At 43.2% G+C, this 20,107-nt stretch overlaps 1 protein-coding gene across 1 annotated transcript in view; it reads left to right on the plus strand.

Annotated features, from left to right (window-relative positions):
* Positions 1-327: 327 nt before the first annotated feature.
* The window catches only part of ARMC1 (armadillo repeat containing 1), a 30,274-nt gene continuing 10,494 nt past the window's right edge, over positions 328-20,107 (plus strand). The window contains exons 1-3 of the mRNA XM_059673024.1: positions 328-520; positions 7,824-8,044; positions 9,741-9,832. Coding sequence (XP_059529007.1) covers positions 7,862-8,044; positions 9,741-9,832 — 275 coding nt within the window. The 5' untranslated portion in view covers positions 328-520; positions 7,824-7,861. The remainder of the gene's footprint in view (positions 521-7,823; positions 8,045-9,740; positions 9,833-20,107) is intronic.

The following is a 20,107-nucleotide window of genomic DNA, read 5'->3' on the forward strand; positions in this document are numbered from 1 at the left end:
CACACACACACACACACACACACACACGGTCCGTTTGAATTTCTGAACGCAGGAGCGGGGGAATCCCCTCGCCGCTGGGGCGCAGGGACTCGGAGCCGGAAAAGGGCGAAGATTTCTCAGCCGGAATCCCGTTCAGCGGACGGAGCGGCGTTCAGTCCAACCCGGGTTCTTGGGTTCTCATTGGCCCCTTCCGTTCAACACTCAGTGCATTTCCCCGGGTCACCAATGAACGCTTCCGTGCAAGAACGCCTTCGCGGATTGGGTGTCTTCTCTTCACGTTGCAATGGCATCAGCCAATCAGAGGGCAGCACCGCCGGCAGGTTCAGGGTCATGGGGGAGAGTCTGTAGAACCTTTTTCCGCTGGCGCCCTCGCTGTTTGGCTTTGGGAGTCGGTCCGCCGTCTCCGAGGCCGCGGCTGCGGACGGGGGGGCCCGCTCCACGCCTCCGGGGCCCTCTGCCTCCTCCGTTGGTGCGGCCCCGATGGTGCAGCAGGCCCCGGACTCCTGAACCCCCGGGAGCGGTACGTAGGGTCCGGGGGCGGGAGCCCGAGCGGCGGGGACGGGAAGGCCGCGGAGAGCGGACCCTGCTCCGAGTCGGCGGATCGGCCTGGGCAGGGCGCTCGCTCCGCCCGCCTTCTTATCAGGACCCCGCCGGGCTCGTGAAGGCGCCCTGCTCCCATGTGCCCTGTGCAAATGTCAGGTTTATCCGCTGCCTCTCCGTGCCCCGCACGCCCGATTTGTAGGAACCCTAGTATTTACTAATGGGTGTCATCTCGCTTCATCTCTCCGGGCGCTTCTTCGGTAACTTTCTATTAGTTTTTCTGCACCTTCATGTCTGCACTAAGCGCACAATCACATGGTTGTGTTTGACTTCATTCAGGAGGGACCAGTCTTCACATCCTTGTATTTTAAAAACCCTTCTTGGGATGCATTGGGGCTGTTAGCAGCCCCTTTCGAGGTGGCGTGCTGATATGTTAGGGCGGTGCAGGACATGCCCCCCCCAAATCTGGGGGAATAGAAGTGAGTCCCCACAGGATCAAGGATGGTTCTTGTTTGGTAGCTGCCGGTACTCTATCATCTAAAGTTTTCATTTTGTTTGATCTGGACAGCTACTCAGGAGTATGATGTGAGGAAATTGAGGCTCGAAGGGGGTGAACCAACTTTTCAAAGAGTTGCTGTGAGTTGCTAGTAAGGGGAAAGCCAGGTGTGATCTCAATACTTACGGTTGTCTTTTAAAAACTCGCCTCGCCCTAGCTGGTTTGGCTCAGTGGATGGAGCGTCGCCCTGCGGACTGAAGGGTCCTGGGTTCGATTCTGGCCAAGGGCACATGCCCGGGTTGTGGGATCGATCCCCCGTGGGGGGCGTGCAGGAGGCAGCCGATCAATGATTCTCTCTCATCATTGATGTTTCTCTCTCTCCCCCCTCTCCCTTCCTCTCTGAAATCAATAAAGAAATATATTTTAAAAATAAATAAATGAAACTCTCCTCACTGATCAGGTGTGTGCGCCCGCTGTTGCTCTTAGTATTTGCGAGCTTAATAATTCTTTTAGTCGAATCATAAATCTTGGCTGAAAGAAAAATCTTTCAGACATCTACCCTTATAGGTGTCTCACATCAATCACCTCACTCCTAGTTCCTTGTAAGTGTGGTTGCCCTGACCACCATAGCCTTCCCCTGGAAGTTTGTTGGAAATGCAGAATTTCAGTCCTCACCCTACCTAATAAATCAGAATCTGCTTTTTAACAAGATCTCGTAGGTGACCAGAGTGCTTGTTCACGTTTGGGGAGTATCCACTGTCTTGTACTGATTTGTCCAAATTGAACCCCGCCTTCCCCCCCCCCCCCCAAAAAAGAGAGAAAATAAAAGGTATGCAGTATGTACGTACGTGTTGCAATAAGACGAATTATAAAGACAGAAAGTTTTTTTTGTTTTGTTTGTTTATACATTTTTCTCATTTGCTGGTGAGGATATTTTTTAAAAAATATTAACTATGTTTTGGCAATTTTAGCTATGCATCCAAAATCTTAAAATATACATGAATATTTAAATAGTAATTCAAAACTAATTTGTTTTTTTTTAATTAAATCTTTATTGTTCAGATTATTACATTTGTTCCTCTTTTTTCCCCCCATAACCCCCCTCCTCCCAGTTCCCGCCCCACCCTCCGCCCTCACTCCCCACCCACTGTCCTCATCCATAGGTGCACGATTTTTGTCCAGTACCTTCCCGCATCTCCCACACCCCTTCCCCCCCAAGAATAGTCAGTCCATTCCCATTCTATGTCCCTGATTCTATTATGATCACCAGATTATTTGTTCACTTGATTCTTAGATTCACTTGTTGATAGATGTATGTTTGTTGTTCATAATTTGTATCTTTACCTTTTTCTTCTTCTTCCTCTTCTTAAAGGATACCTTTCAGCATTTCATATAATACTGGTTTGGTGGTGATGAACTCCTTTAGCTTTTCCTTATCTGTGAAGCTCTTTATCTGACCTTCAGTTCTGAATGATAGCTTTGCTGGATAAAGTAATCTTGGTTGTAGGTTCTTGGAATTCATCACTTTGAATATTTCTTGCCATTCCCTTCTGGCCTGCAAAGTTTCTGTTGAGAAATCAGCTGACAGTCGTATGGGTATTCCCTTGTAGGTAACTGAGTTTCTTTCTCTTGCTGCTTTTAAGATTCTCTCTTTGTCTTTTGCTCTTGGCATTTTAATTATGATGTGTCTTGGTGTGGTCCTCTTTGGATTCCTTTTGTTTGGGGTTCTCTGCGCTTCTTGGACCTGTAAGTCTATTTCTTTCACCAGGTGGGGGAAGTTTTCTGTCATTATTTCTTCAAATAGGTTTTCAATATCTTGCTCTCTCTCATCTTCTGGCACCCCTATAATTCAGATGTTGGTACACTTGAAGCTGTCCCAGAGGCTCCTTACACTATCTTTGTATTTTCGGATTCTTTTTTTTTTTTTTTTAAATATATTTTATTGATTTTTTACAGAGAGGAAGGGAGAGAGATAGAGAGTTAGAAACATCTATGAGCGAGAAACATCGATCAGCTGCCTCCTGCACATCTCCCACTGGGGATGTGCCCGCAACCCAGGTACATGCCCTTGACCGGAATCGAACCTGGGACCTTTCAGTCCGCAGGCCGACGCTCTATCCACTGAGCCAAACCGGTTTTGGCATCGGATTCTTTTTTCATTTTGCTTTTCTGGTTGGGTGTTTTTTGCTTCTTCGCATTTCAAATCTTTGCCTTGATTCTTGAGCTCCTCTGGTCTGCTGTTGGGAGTCTGTATAGTATTCGTTATTTCAGTCCGCGTATGCTTAATTTCTAGTTGGTTCTTTATCATAACACCGAGGGTCTCATTAGTTTTCTTGAGGATCTCACTACATTTATCAGCGGCTTCTAGACAGTTCTTAAGAGACCTTAAAAGTGTGGTTCTGAACTCAGTATCCTCCATTGACAGTTTTGTCCTGTTTCTTTGTCTCCGCATTTTTTATGCTTTCTTGGTGCACCCCCTAGTGGTCTTTGTGCGCAGTCTTGTTGTAGTTAAGCCTTGATTGTTGTCGGCAATAGTGGGGGTGATTTGACCTCCAGGCTAACTGGCTATGAGAGTCCGCTGTGTCTGCAGTGGGAGAGCTTCTGTGCTGGATCTCTAGGGTGGTCTCAAAACTAATTTGTAAGACATCAGGTGCTGGTCTTAAAAGTAAAAAAGCAGCCCTGGCTGGTTTGTCAGACTGTGAACTGAAGGGTCCCAGGTTCGATTTCGGCAAGGGCACATGGTCAAGGGCACATGCCCAGGTTGTGAGCTTGATCCCCCGTTGGGGGCGTGCAGGAGGCATCCGATCAATGATTCTCTCTCATCATTGATGTTTCTCGCTCTCTCTTCCTCTCCCTTCCTCTCTGAAATTGATAAAAATATATCTTAAAAAAAGTAGAAAAACAGGCCCAGCTGGTGTTGCTCAGTGGTTGAGACTGGACCTATGAACCAAGAGGTTACTGTTGGATTCCTGGTCAGGGTACATGCCCGGGTTTGGGGCTCCATCCCCAGTAGGGGGCATGCAGGAGGCAGACCATCAATGATTCTTTCATCATTGATGTTTCTATCTCTCTCTCCCTCTCCTTTCCTTTCTGAAATATAAAAATATATCTTAAAAAAACTCATCTAATTTAGGGGGGCAAATCACAGCTTCTGCCTGCCTTTCTTTGCCTTTGTTTAAGTCCATAGGAAATGCAGTACTTGACCACAGCTTCAGCCTCTGCTTCTTATGTTTGGGTATTTGTTGCTTTTCCTATGCAGATCCTTATTTGAGCCCTCTCCCCATCACTGAGCTTTGAGGATTGGAAGTTTTAACTGTTTTGACTTTGGTTCATTTCAAAGGAACAAGAAGGCTGTACACTTTCCAGAATCCTTCCCACTGAGTAGTTAGTTCTCCAAGGACTCCCTCGGTGAGAATAGAGCTCTTCCGTTTCAAGGCCAATGTTTTATGTAAAATGCTATCACCCTGAGTATTTGGTTCTTAACTGTGACTTGCCTACTTGGGCCTCTGAGCCAGTAATTGGTTCTGCTGATTCCATTGTGGATTAGGGTCTGTGTTGGTGACAGCACATAAAGCTCATGGGTAAGCTGGTTTATAAGCAGGGATATTCAGGCTGTTGATAATAGAAGCACTTAAGATACACCATGCCCCCAAACCCCGCCTTATGCCTGTGTATTCAGTCTACTTCTTTTCTTTAAGTCTTTTTTTAAAATTGCTCCAGTAACTGTAATTTTTTCCATTTTCAGAAAATTGCCTCCCAAATACTATCTTGATAAAGCCTTGTTTTCGCTGAATCCTTTACTTTTCATTTGCATGCAGACTTAAAACCTTTATACATTGTATGTATTTTATCCAGAATATGATTTTTTTTGGTACGTGGTATGAGTTAAAGATCCTTAGCAGTGGTTTTAAAAATGGCTTAGAAGTTATTCCAATTTATTGAATAATTTTTCATTGATTTTTGACTCCTTGTAATTTTTAACTATTATTTATTGAGCATTTGCTATGTGCTAGGCACCAATCTAACATGTTCTTTAATTTGGACATTGCACCATTTGGTAGCTGCTACAACTAACCCCATTTTACAGATTAAGAAACAGATAAAGGGTATAAGTGATTTGCCTAAAATCATGGTTACCAAGTAGTGGGCCCTGAGTCTGACTCACTTTATTGAGTATATAAACAGCTTTACTGGGAGTAATATTTTTATCTCTTTCTACCTCCACCCCAGTCCTGCTGCTTTACTCTTAATAACTTTGTAAATTTAAATATATGGTAGAGCCAGTTCTACTTTTTTACCGCCCCCCCTCCAATAACTTAAAAATTTTTGTTATTGATTTTCAGAGAGAGAGGGAGAGAGAGAGAAGCAGAAACATCTGTGAGAGTGATACATAAATTGGCTGCCTCCTGCACGCCCCCTACTAGGAGTGAATCCTGAAACCCAAGCATGTGCCCTGACAAGAGTTTGAACTGGCAACCCCTCGGGTGCATGCAGGTGAACATCAACCAACCGAGCCACACTGGCAACAAAATAAGTTTATAGGGCTCCGCGCCCCACCCTCCGCCGCACCCCCGCGCGGGGGGTGGGGGCCGTGGGGGCCGCAGAGCGCCAGTCCCCCAGCCGGCCGAGAACCCCCGCCGCGGCCCCATTCTCCAGGATTAATTAAGGAGGCAGCGGCAGGAGGCTGCATCCTGGCTCCGAGGGGGGGCCAGGGCCGGGCCGGGCGCCGCTGGCAGGAGCGCTTGGGGATTCTCCAAGGCAGTCTCCCAGAGCTGGGCTAGCCCCTGACACGGTGGCAGTTAGTGCTTGGTGCTTGGATATAGTTGGGAAGGCAGACTTGAATATAGGGGTCTTGGAGGCAGCTGTTCTGACCACTCGCCTGTCTCCAGCATCCAGGGTGGCCACAGTTTGGTAGAGGACCGGTTGTCAAAGACTCCAGGGTTGTGTTGGGGTCCAACCCCAGCAGGTCCAGGGGTTCCCAAAGGTGTGGACAGAGTCGGGGAAGAAGGAATGACATGGAGACTGCATTCAGTTGATCAGCATAGCCAGGTTCTTTTTTTATTGTCCTGTTACATCTGTATTTATACCATTTGATCCTATAAGTATGCCTCTATAATCACATCATGGTATGTTTTGGGTAACCTACAGTTCCTTGTTTCATTTCCATAGTTTCTTATCTGACCTTTACCAAAAATCCTGTCTCTATCTAGTTCTGTTGATTTTACTCTTGTCTGGGTTAATCTCTGTGTTCCATTATAAGGGCTATTCCAAGGTCGCTGCTCTACTGATAAGCTACAAGGAAGTGACTGAAGGAGATTGTCCTACCCAGTAAAGGTTATGTCCTCCCAGCCCCGCTGCTTTACTTCTCTGGGACTGCCCTGTGTCGGTGGATCTCCAGGGGTATAGGCTTTGGTGCTTTCCCTGGTGGGCAGACCCCTGGGGATGTGGGCCCAACAAGTCCCAAATTTATTGCCAACAGTCTTAGTCCAAGTTCAAAAAAATAAAAAAATAAATTTATATTTTTATTTTATTGATTTCAGAGAGGAAAGGAGAGATAGAAACATCATTGAGAATCATTGATTAGCTGCCTCCTGCACGTTTCCTATTGGGGATCGAGCCCATAACCCGTGACCTGGTTCGTAGTCAGCCATGAACCACTGAGCCACACCAGCCGGGCCAAAATAACTGTAATAGCTTTTCTATAGTTATAATTTTGTCTCCAACATCTTTCCCCAGTTGGCAGTGTTATTGAAATTAACATTAAACTTAGTAATTTGTGGAAAGTATTTGTACCTTTATATTCTAGGTGTAAGGAGTATACCAGTACATTGTGTAACTTGATTTGAAGTTATATTTTTAACTTTCTGTTTATATGAAGATTATTTTGTATAATCTTGGCTTTTGTATGTTTACCATGTTACATTTTTTTAAAAAATATGTTCACTTTTATGGAATTGTATAGGAATGTAAAAGAATTGTATGGGAAGTGGAAAGACTGCTGACCGTTTAGGAGCTAGTAAATAAGATTTTAGCCAAGTTCTATACCATACTAACTTTTTTCCCCCGGGGGGAATTTAACTTCTCTATGACTGTTGACTTATCTGTCAAATGAATCAACCAAATTCTGTTTCATTCTTCTGAATGTGGCACACTCAGAGATGGACAGGTGTGCCTAGATTTAGATCAGATTCACTGTGACCTCCCAAACTCCACTGGCCTCAGGCCCAGGGTGAGGTACTCTTCTTGGTTTCTTTGTTCACATCCTTCTTTGACTCCTCCCTTTTTCCTGATGGATTTTATCTTTTGTAGACTCAGTTTGCTGGGTTTTGTTCATAGATGAATAAGAAAAAAGCTGTCAGCTAGCCATTTTCCCCGAGATGGGACTTAGGCTCCAGAAATGTTCTAGAGAAAAAAGCACTGGTAATGTTACAGTTTGAGAAGTGTAGTGAGGGTTACAATCCTTTGTGTGTTACAATCTTGAACTGTAAAGATCTTGTTCCTTGTGGTACTTTAGTGTTAAAATATGTGTTACTAAAAGGAATTTATTGTAATATTGAAGATGACGTATATTCTTTGAACATTGTATACACATAAATAACTTGTTTTTTTTTTTAATATTTTTAGTCAGCTGCCTATGTTCATTTTACCTAAACTGTGGAATTGCCAATTCTTTTTCGTGATTTAGACTCCTCTGTTTCTTTCTAAAGGTGTTGTAATCCTGATTGTTTAACAAATGCATATATGTCCTTCAGCAGCCTAGAACTAATTTTGCAAACTATTTCTACAGAACTGAAGAAGATTTTGTTCATGTGTATGGCATAGAAGATGAATTCTTCCTCCTCCACCATGAATGAAGAACCCGATGCTCTATCGGTAGTGAACCAGCTGCGCGATCTGGCGGCAGATCCATTAAATAGAAGAGCCATTGTCCAGGATCAGGGATGTCTGCCTGGCCTTATTTTATTTATGGACCATCCCAACCCCCCAGTTGTCCACTCAGCTTTGCTCGTAAGTTGCCTTTAGTAGTTTCAGTCTCCGTGTTGTAATTTTACGATTAAGGAGAATTTGAAAAAGTGTTTTCTGACACCAATCAATTCTCTGATCCTCTGTGGGTACCAGCTGTGTGTTCAACAGTCCAGTTCAATTCTGACACTAACCAGCTGGAGCTATTAAACTCCAAGTCCCACAAGACTGCCCTCTCTTCAAAAGCCAGTTGCAAATATCAGGTCACCTATATTTCTAACTGAGCAGCTATAAATTGGGGGTTACACTGACCCCCTCCTCAGGTTTGATAATTTACTAGAATGGCTCACATAACTCAGGAAGCCACTTTTTATTTACGTTTCCTAGTTTATTATAAAGGAAGCGTGTGAACAGGTACATAGGGCAAGGTCTGGAAGGGTCCTGAGCACAGGAACTTCTATTCCTGTGGAGTTGGAGTGCACCTCCCTCCTGGCGGGGGACGTACTCACAACTGAGAAATTCTGAATCTCCTTGTCCAAGAGTTTTTGTAGAGCTCAATCTCGCCACCCAGAAAGTTCCAAGGGTTTTAAGAGCTTTGTGCCAGGAACCAGAGATCAAATATTTATTATACTGCACCACCCCAACCTCCCCAACTCTGATCTCTGATCCCCTAACTCAGCAAGAACAGTGAGCTCCATCTGGGCTCCTCCTCACTGTGCTACAGTCTGGAAACTGCTTCCAACACTGTAAGATGGGGCAATTGTAGGGCCCACTTTGTCATTTCTCTTCTCAGGGATTACAATGCTATGCTGCCTCTTGTCCTGGTTATTATTTTTTTATGGAAGGATGGCAGTACCCATGGCTGTTAATCCTTTATGGACTGAAATGAAAGTCAAGTTGCAGAAAGAATAGGAGATTGTAGACAGAGAGAGGTTGAATTTGGGGTTACATAGATGGCATTGTTTTTGGTAAAGATCAGGCCCTTTGAAAATGGTGTAGAGGACCAGTAGAAAATGTGAACGTCACTGGACTGAGATGGCAGAGTTTTGGATGGGTGGTTCACAGAGGTATTCTCCTGAGAATCATGTACCAAAGTCTGGTGAATGATGAGAGATTATGGGGTCTGTAAAACAGCTAATGAGATCTCTAGAGAATTGGAATATGAAGGATATACTTACAAAATGTACTTTAAATTTTAAGAAAAAAGCACCCTAGAAAAAATGAACTCAGAAAGTAGAAATTGGTGAGGTGAGCTCATCTTTTGCTTCTCAGTACAAAAAGACATATTGAAGGTGAATTGTAAAACTAGAAGCAGTTGATTCCATGAAGGTGGTTGTATGTTTTGCCCCCTCAGCAGTTTATTTTGATTCTTAAGTGAAAAGCATCTAGGAAAATGATGGCTCTAGGGACTACTCCCTGAAATTAATAAATGGAATATAGTTTCTTGTATCCTTGACAAGATGAAGTGATGAAAATAAAACCGGGAACAATCTAATTTTGACCTTGCAAATAAGTTAGGAGCCTTCATTTCAAAGAGCAGAATCAGCTACTTTAGCTCAGAGGATCATTTTACGCCAAGGGGACTGCTCTGATGATCACATTTAAAGAAGGGTTTCTAAACACTTCAAAACCAATTGATTGTAAAAACAAAAAGCTGTTTTCCTCTTGCAGTAAGTTAGTAGTGGGTTTAATTTTGAATAGTCTGGACACATGAATTAATGTATTACTGTTTCTCCTGTAGGCTCTTCGATACTTGGCAGAATGCCGCGCTAACCGAGAAAAGATGAAGGGAGAACTGGGTATGATGTTAAGCTTGCAAAACGTTATACAGAAGTAAGTACAATAGTGTCTCCCAATGCAGTAGAAACGTGGATCTTCTTGTTATATGTGTACTCATTGTTAATATATCATTTTACTGAAATTTTAATTCTAATATGGGTTATATGTACAAAAAAGTTCTGATGGTCAATATTCTTATGTTTCTTATATATGTACATATATATATTTTTAAATTTTTTATTGATTTCAGAGGAAGGGAGAGGGAGAGAGAGATAGAAACATCAATGATGAGAGAATCATTGATCAGCTGCCTCCTGCACACGCCCCATTGGGGATCGAGCCCGCAACCTAGGCATGTGCCCTTGACTGGAATTGAACCCGGGACCCTTCAGTCCATAGGCCAACACTCTATCTACTGAGCCAACCCGACTAGGACTTAAATATTTGTTTTTAATACTAGTCCTTATGTAAACGTTCAAATTTTATTTTAAAATGTTCATAAACATGTTTATGGATATTTTTTAAAAAGAAAATCTTGCCTTGTGTGAAGTTTTGTAAAGTAAATTGAATTGCTAGCAGAGCAATACAGGTGACTAATCACATTTGAAAATATGCAATGTTACAGTACAGCACAAAATTCTTTTGTTACTTCATCCTAGTCTTAACTGAAAAGAACCTTAATCAGTATTATGACAAAAAGGGCTTTTGGTGATATTTTCCTGAGTATCATTGAGAAGGCTTTCAGGGACTAGTGCTATTTAATTAGCATTTTAGCTAATGGGTGGTTTGTAATTGTACGGTTCATCTTGTTACTTACAACATTTTGAAGTAGGTTTGATAGATAACAGTTTTGTGGGTGAGGAAAATACTGAGGCTGTTAATTTATCTCTGGTCCTTCAGCTGTGTTGCCTCTGGGGATGTCTGGTTTGCTCCTTTCTTAGGCCTTGCTGTTATCTTTGTAGAGGCTAGAAATTGAAGATTCAGTGTTTTGATATTTCTACTGTGTCTGGAAGGAAAAGGTAAGCTTTCTGAGGCTTTATCTTAGTTCATTTTTTATCTTATACTAGGGGCCTGGTGCACAAAAATTTGTGCACTCGGGGGGGAGGTCCCTCAGCCCGGCCTGTGCCCTCTCGCAGTCTGGGACCCCTCGGGAGATAACACCCTGCTGGCTTAGGCCTGCTCCCGGGTGGCAGAAGGCAGGCCCAATCCCTAGGTGCAGCCCCTGGTCGGGCTCAGAGCAGGGCCAGTTGGGGAGTTGGGGCGCCTTCCCCTGTCATGCACAGAGCAGGGCGGATTGGGAGGTTGCGATGCCACCCTCAGTCACGCTCAGGGTAGGGCTGATTGGGCGGTAGGGGCACCACCCCCTGTCACACTCAAGGCAGGGTTGATGGGGAGGTTGCGGCGCCACCCCCTGTCATGCACAGAGCAGGGCCCATCAGGGGGGTTGGGGCTCTGTACCCTGTCACACACAGAGCAGGGCCAATCAGGGGGTTGGGGTGCTGCCCCTGTCACACACAGAGCAGGGCCCGGGGGGGGGAGGGGTTGGGGAGCTCCCCCCTATCAGGCACAGAGCAGGGCTGATCAGGGGGTTGGGGCGCCTGCCCCTGTCACGCTGATCCCGGTGCTGGGAGGCCTCTCGGCTCCGCTGATCCTGGTGCTGGGAGGCATATTACCCTTTTACTATATAGCATAGAGGCCTGGTGCATGGGTGGGGCCGGCTGGTTTGCCCTAAAGGGTGTCCTGGATCAGGGTGGGGGTCCCCACTGGGGTGCCTGGCCAGTCTGGGTGAGGGGCTGAGGGCTGTTTTCAGGCTGGGGGTGACTGAAGCTCCCAACTGCTCCTTTTCTTCTTTTTTTTTTCTTTTTTCTGGGCCAGCTTTAGCTTTGAGGCTTGGCTCCAGCTCTTAGGCCTCCACGGCTGAAAGTAGGTTTCTGGCCTTTGCTTACAATGTTGCGAATCTGCTGGCTGAAGTCCGGCGGTATTCGTTACAATGTTTCTTAAACTGCCCGCTCAGAGGCCTGCAGCGGCAGGCGGGGAACGTTGGTTTCCTCCGTCACTGAGGCAAGCAAGCCTCATGTTAGTTTCAAGCTGCCTGGCTGCCGGCTGCCATCTTGGCTGACAGTTAATTTGCATATCTCGCTGATTAGCCAATGGTAGCGGTCATACGCCAATTACCATGTTTCTCTTTTATTAGTGTAGATAGGAGATGACTGCCTTTAAAACTAATAAATAATCACTTAATTTAATTTGACTTTTTAAAACTTATATTGTGGTTTCTTTGGTTTGAGTGGTCACAAAAGTTCTTTTGTAATTGTCAAATACTACAAGTTAAATTATATCAGTGCAGAATCATCTAAACTCACCTATAAGACAGTGTTTTTTTGATTAGTGTTCTTGGCTCCTGGATAAATTTTATTAATCTCATTTTTTTAAATACATTTTTTTTTATAAAGAGGAAGGGAGAGAGAGAGATTGAAACATCAATGATGGGAGAGAATCATTGATAGGCTGCCTCCTGCAAGCCCCTGACTGGGGATCAAGCCGGCAACCCCGGCACGTGCCCCTGACCAGAATCGAACCCGGGGCCCTCCAGTCCGCAGGCCAATGCTCTATCCACTGAGCCAAACCAGTCTGGGCTATTAATCTCGTTTTTTAGACATTACTTAAATATTTTGTTTTCATGGGGTCAGCTACCTGACAGACTAGTTCTTTGTGCTTAGATCTTTGATAATGACAAGATAGAGACTGAAGTTTTCTTATTTTTATTCAGGTGTTCAGCTAGGAATTAGTAACAAAATATGGACTGCCATCAATTGTATTAACTATTGCCTGTGGTTTGAGTTCAATTCCATTAGTAAAAAATTTGGAAATCTAGTTCTGACTTGAGACAAATAATTTATTTGCCCATCAGTTTCTTTATCTGTAAATCTGAAGTAATCCCTGCAAAGTAATTGATAATCCAACAAGATAATATCTGTAGAAATGCTTTATAAATTCTAAAGTGTGTAAAATACAAGGTAATCTTATTTTTGTTCCTAGTATGTTTTAGTGCCTTATAGTTAACTATTTTTTTACATTGATTTTAATGAGAGAAAGGGAGAGATAGAGAGAGAAACATTGATGTGAGAGAGAGACATCAATTGGTTGCCTTCTGCATGTGCCCCAACTGGGGATTGAACCCACAAACTGGGTATGTTCCCTGATTGGGAATTGAACCTGCCACCTTTTGGTATACGGGACTACGCTCCAACCAAATGACCCACACTGGCCAGGGCACTATAGTTAACAATTTTTAACTGACATATTTAGTGCTATTGGATACAGTGAAAGGTTTAAGCATAATAAGGATGCTTCTGTAGGCCTATTTTATTCATATGATGAACTTGGACGATTATGGATTCCTTTACAGCGGTTCTCAACCTGTGGGTCGCTAACAATGAAAATACATCCTGCATATCAGATATTTACGTTACGATTCCTAACAGTAGCAAAATTACAGTTATGAAGTAGCAACAAAAATAATTTTATGGTTGAGGGTCACCACAATATGAGGAACTGTATTAAAGGGTGGCGGCATGAGGAAGGTTGAGAACCACTGCTTTAATAGGTATAGTTATTGAAGTTGAAAATATGTGGTAAAATTTTTAAAATGTTAAGAAATTAGGTGAAAAATTAATGTTGATATATTAAAATATACTTCATATTTGAACTTTAAAGATTTAGCCTATAAAATAATTTCTTAGCTTGCCCAGCTGGTGTGGTTCAGTGGTTGAGCATTGACCTATGAACCAGGAGGTCACGGTTGATACATGCTCAGGGCTTGATCCCCAGTATGGGGCATGCAGGAGGTAGCCAATCAATGATTCTCTCTCATCATTGATGTTTCTATCTCTCCCTCTCCCTTCCTCTCTAAAATCACAAATATTTTTTAAAAAATAATTTCTTAGCTTGTTTGGCTATGGTTGTGGTATGTGTGTATGTGTGAGTGTGTGTATATGTACGTGAGAAGTATATCTATAAAATAGGGAAACTACTTGTATATTTGTAAGAGAAGTGGTGTATTAGTTCAGGACATTATCTCAGCATATTATGTGGGAAGGAGATGCTGATACGGAGTAAGAAATGGAAGAGGTTTGTTGTGGGGTAAGGTCTATAGGATAATGGAGAATGAAGCAATTTTGGACTACAGACTAGACTACAACACAGATTCACATCTGTATAAGGAAGGTGGAGAGGAAACTAAATGGACAAGGAGAGTCTCAGGTTGCACTACAAGTTGGACAGCCAAAACAGCGGGGAGCTCCAAAGCAAGGATTACCCTGTAGATGAGTTTTCATTAGGCAGGAATGGCCAGGCCCCCACTATTCAGTCATTGGCTGGGGCCTGCCCTGGAAGAGCCAGGCCTTGGAATGAATGAATGAAAGGTGCATATGATGAATCTCAAAGCCACCGCTGTTGGTGGCTCTATTTCTAGACTTCCTGCAGCTGAAAGGCTTATGTCTTTGTTAAGGGAAGATCCAAGCATTGTATCTCCATGGCTGCCACAGTGGCCTGTCTTTTTAATTTAAATACAGTATTTGCCGAAACCGGTTTGGCTCAGTGGATAGAGTGTCGGCCTGCGGACTGAAAGGTCCCAGGTTCGATTCCGGTCAAGGGCATGTACCTGGGTTGCGGGCATATCCCCAGTAGGAGATGTGCAGGAGGCAGCTGATGGATGTTTCTCTCTCATCGATGTTTCTAACTCTCTATCTCTCTCCCTTCCTCTCTGTAAAAAATCAATAAAATATATTTTTTAAAAATAAATAAATACAGTATTTTTTTTTGAACAATTGTTGCTGGCTCCTCCAGTAGTAAAACAGATGTACATCTGTTGCATACTCCATCATTTTAATTTGGTCCTATAGCCCTCTCAAAAGAGAAGATGTGATGTAATGATTCTTATATACATTTTGCAACTCATTTGGCTGTTGGAGATCTCAGATTTGAAGGTTGCCTTTCAAACTTTTAAGACATCACCTGTTTACCATAGTAACCATCTTAGAAGTTTGTATGTTTGAATGTTAAAAGTATGTGTTTTTGCTTGTGCTGGCTGGGCTTGTAAACATTAAGACTTTGTATTAGAATCGGGCTTTGGCATCCCATCTACATATATCAGTGGTTCTCAAACTTCCTAATACTGGGACCCTTTAATACAGTTTCTCATGTTGTGGTGACCCCCAACCATAAAATTATTTTTGTTGCTACTCATAACTGTAATTTTGCTACTGTTATGAATCATAATGTAAATATCTGATATGCAGGATGTATTTTCATTGTTACAAATTGAACATAATTAAAGTATAGTGATTCATCACAAAAACAATATGTAATTATATATATGTTTTCCGATGGTCTTAGGCGACCCCTGTGAAAGGGTCGTTCGACCCCCAAAGGGGTCGCGACTCACAGGTTGAGAACCGCTGATATATATAAAAGCCTAAGCGACCGTCAGACCTGTAGTTATGATGACCTCTAGGGGGCAGATGCTGAATGCAGGAGCTGCCGAACTGCAGTGGCTTGGCAGCTGTGGTTCTTGGGTGATGCACCAGGAACCAGATAGGGGGGAGCGCGATTCCGGGGTATGTTACTCGAGAACAACCCTCTCACAACCTGGGATCCCTCAGGGGATGTCGGAGAGCTGATTTCAGCCCAATCCCTGAGGCCAGGCTGAGGGACCCCACCGATGCATGAATTCGTTCACTGGGCCTCTAGTTTTCATATAACAAGCTGTAGCCAAGAGATCTATGTTCTATACTTTTTTTTTTCTTGATGTCTAGCCAATCAGGATGGGATTCCTATAGTATCTCTGTAAGCATACTGAATTAGGGCAGATTTAGCTGTGATTCCATGGACTTATGCAACTAAGGAAGTAAAAGAGAATTCTTTTTTTTTTTTTAATTAAATCTTTATTGTTCAGATTATTACATTTGTTCCTTTTTTTTCCCCCCATAACTCCCCTCCTCCCAGTTCCCACCCCACCCTCCGCCCTCACTCCCCACCCACTGTCCTCATCCATAGGTGCACGATTTTTGTCCAGTCTCTTCCCACATCTCCCACCCCCCTTTCCCCCCCAAGGATAGTCAGTCCATTCCCTTTCTATGTCCCTGATTCTATTATAATCACCAGTTCATTCTGTTCATCAGATTATTTATTCACTAGATTCTTAGATTCACTTGTTGATAGATGCATATTTGTTGTTCATAATTTGTATCTTTACCTTTTTCTTCCTCTTCCTCTTCTTAAAGGATACCTTTCAGCATTTCATATAATCCTGGTTTGGTGGTGATGAACTCCTTTAGCTTTTCCTTATCTGTGAAGCTCTTTATCTGACCTTCAATTCTGAATGATAGCTTTGCTGGATAAAGTAATCTTGGTTGTAGGTTCTTGGTATTCATCACTTTGAATATTTCTTGCCACTCCCTTCTGGCCTGCAAAGTTTCTGTTGAGAAATCAGCTGACAGTCGTATGGGTATTCCCTTGTAGGTAACTGAGTTTCTTTCTCTTGCTGTTTTTAAGATTCTCTCTTTATCTTTTGCTCTTGGCATTTTAATTATGATGTGTCTTGGTGTGGTCCTCTTTGGATTCCTTTTGTTTGGGGTTCTCTGCGCTTCTTGGACCTGTAAGTCTATTTCTTTCACCAGGTGGGGGAAGTTTTCTGTCATTATTTCTTCAAATAGGTTTTCAATATCTTGCTCTCTCTCATCTTCTGGCACCCCTATAATTCTGATGTTGGTACGCTTGAAGCTGTCCCAGAGGCCCCCTACACTATCCTCGCATTTTTGGATTCTTTTTTCATTTTGCTTTTCCGGTTGGATGTTTTTTGCTTCCTCGCATTTCAAATCATTGACTTGATTCTTGCGCTCCTCTGGTCTGCTGTCGGGCGTCTGTATAATATTCGTTATTTCAGTCCGTGTATGCTTAATTTCTAGTTGGTTCCCCAATATAAGATCGAGGGTCTTATTAGTTTTCGTGTAGATCTCATTAAATTTATCGGCAGCTTCTAAACAGTTCTTGAGAGACCTTAAAAGTGTGGTTCTGAACTCAGTATCCTCCATTGACAGTTTTGTCCTGTTTCTTTGTCTCCGCATTTTGTTATGCTTCCTTGGTGCACCCCCTAGTGGTCTTTGTTCGCAGTCTTATAGTTAAATCTTGATTGTTGTAGCTAATTCCAGGGAGGGTTTGACCTCCAGGCCAAGTGGCTATGAGAATTAGCTGTGTCAGCAGTGAGAGAACTTCTGTCCTCTAGGGAGGTGCTAATCTAGCCTTTGCCTGAGGCTATGCGGCAAATGGCTCTGTGCAGGGCTTGGGCGGGGCGGGTCGCACAGGATCAACAGGGTGGGCCGGAGAGAGCAGTTATGGCGGCTCTCAGTCCTGTCCCAAGGGGCTCTGCCTCTCTGAGTCCCAGCACCCGCTGCAAAGCTCGGAGAGAAAGCTGCACTCGCTCTGACCGAAGCCAGACAGTCCCGCTTCTCCTGTTTGAGTCTGGGTCCCTAAAGACTCGCCCGGATCTGGTGCTCAGAGTCTGCGACTCCCTCCCGATTGAAAACAACAACCGCGCCCTCCGCCGCCAGCCCGCTCTGCGCACTCCGCACCTCAGAATTTGACTTCAGCACTGCGCCTCCTCTGAGTGTCCGTATGCGTTTCTCTTTCCTCCTAGTTGTAGGACTTCCACTCAGCCAGCGTTCCTGTGGTTCTGGGTGATGTCCCTTCCGTTTTTTGGTTTCACTTTTGAAGTAGTTGTTCAAAGCAGCAAACTCCGGCGTTAACCTATGCCGCCATCTTGGTTCTCCACCCCTGGGTTTATTCGAGAATTCTTCCCATATCCCAGAAAGAGCCACAGAACCAAGAAAATCTGTTGTGAAGGGTTGCTACTTTGAAGAGAAACTTTCCATTTAACAGTAATTGAAGGGGAAGCCAAAAAGCAGAGGTATGGAGAGGAAATGGAGGTTATTCTTCACATGGAAAGCAGAGAGTAATACTTGATAAAATAGGGAGCGTGCAGGACGAATTTTCTCATTGATGTTTCTATCTTTCTCTCCCTTTGCGCGCCTCTCTCTCTCTCTCTCTCTCTCTCTCTCTCTCTCTCTCTCTCTCTCAAGTCAATAAAAACATATTTATTGCCCTGACTGATTTGGCACAGTGGATAGAGCGTCAGCCTGCGGATTGAAAGGTCCTGGGTTCATTTCCAGCCAGGGGCACATGCGTGGGTTGTGGGCTTGATCCCCAATGGGGGGTGTGCAGGAGGCAGCCAATCAATAATTCTCTCTCATTATTGATGTTTCTATCTCTCCCTGTCCCTTCCTCTCTGAAATCAATAAAAATATGTTTTAAAAGAAACAAAACATATTTACTTATTTTTATTTTTGTTAATCTTCACCCAAGGACATTTTCCCATTGGTTTGTTTTTTTTTTAAGAGAGGGTGGGAGGCAGGGGGAGAGACAGAAACATTGATGTGAGAGAAACACATCCATTGGTTGTCTCCTGCAGGCGCCCTGACCAGAGCTCGGGATTGAGCCTTTGACCAGAATCAAACCCGGGACCCTTCAGTCAGTGGGCTGATGCTCTATCCACTGAGCATCTGGCTAGGGCAATAAAAACATATTTTTATTTGAAGGAGATTCGAGTGGGGGTGCCCCAAGGTGGGCACACACTGGCTTCTTTGTCTTGAGTTTTATTTACTTTCCAAAGGTGGGGATCTTAGGGGTGTCCTCAGGGGAGATCTCAGTAGAGCATCCTTTTAGGGTCGTGGTCTCCACTGATTGGTCAGAACCAGGGTAGGGGTCATTAGTCATTGCAGCTGGTCCTGGTCTTGCCTGTCTAGTTTTACTGCTTTTCTGGGCCTGGAATACAACTGAGGCATAGATGTTATCTCTAGGGAGGAAAGGTCAGGGAAGGGTCCTATGACCAGCAATGTGCTAGGGGAGGAAAGGCCACCCTGGGGGTGAGGTGGCACCAGTTTTGCCTGCTGCTAGGCACCCATGACTTCCCATCCTGGTGACCTGTATCTGGCTGTAAATTGCTTGCCCAGTTTGTTCAGCTACCTGTCTCAGTTTCCACATTCCACTTGTCAAGGAATTTTCCTAGCTTCTTACTATCCTGCTTCACAATAAAATATATGGAATTCTTAACTGGCCTTTATGGGCAATATAAAATGTTATTAGCAGCATCTAGAATTAGAGTGACTTGCTGTATATGACCAATGAGGAAATATTATACTTGGATTCAGAATGAAAATTATTTTTGCTGTATAATAAAGATCATAGTTCACGTTTTAGTTGCGTTTTATGAATAATGTTTTGAACCTTTTCAATATAGATAAGTAATTAGAAAAAGTGGCGAGGAGTCAGTATACTTCATTATGGAATACTAAATTACTGAAAGAAAAATTCCAATTACTCTGTGAAGGAGCCTTTCAAGGTAGTCTTTATTTTCTGATGTCAGATTTTAAAGACTGAACTAAATCCAGGACATTAATCAGCTCTCCATTTTCAACTGCCTAGGAAAATTAGGGCAATTAATACTTGTTTAATTAATCATTCTCTATAACATTTATGGCCAAATGTACTATATAACTGTAGACTTTTTCTACTTGAATGTTTTGTATCATAGTATTTGAACAATAATTTTGGTTTATTAAAAGTAAAGACTAAGCTTTTTTATTCTGTAAATGCTCTTGGATTTTTTTCTTCTTCTAAAGCATATTTTTAAAAGAAGGAAATAATTGTTTTTAATTGATTTGTTGGTCAGCAATATGCCAGTATCCTCGTACTCTTTACAACTTATGATTGGTAGTATTTAAAATATCTCATAACTACAGTGGCCTTTTCAATAAACTAAAACAGCTATCAGAAAAGTGCTGAGACATCGCCTAAAAAGTAGTCTTTTTCATAGCCTTGTGCAATACAGAGCCAAAGTCATTTGAAGTAATTGACCTCTGTGGTCAACAGTGACTCAAAAAAGCACTTGGTATAATAAATTGAGGGCCCTTCTTGAAAGTTGTTTGGAATTGAAGGTCTTTGTGGCTAGAATATACAGCCTGAATATTAGACATTGTAGTATTCCTGCTCATTCAATAAGCAAATGGATTGCAAAAATATGTATTAGGCTTTGTGGAAGGCACAGAGAGAATACACCCCTATTCTTGAAGAGATAGAAATAGAAAATTAAAATCAATAGTAAAAGTACAAGCATAGTACTTTGAATGGCGGTTGAGCTGAGCCTTCAAGGGAGAAATAAGAGTTTGAAAGCTGAGGGAAAGGCATTTATAAAAGGTCACAATGAGCTGGTTT

This window comes from Myotis daubentonii, chromosome 17 (genome assembly GCF_963259705.1).
Source record: "Myotis daubentonii chromosome 17, mMyoDau2.1, whole genome shotgun sequence".
Classification (NCBI taxonomy): Eukaryota; Metazoa; Chordata; class Mammalia; order Chiroptera; family Vespertilionidae; genus Myotis; species Myotis daubentonii.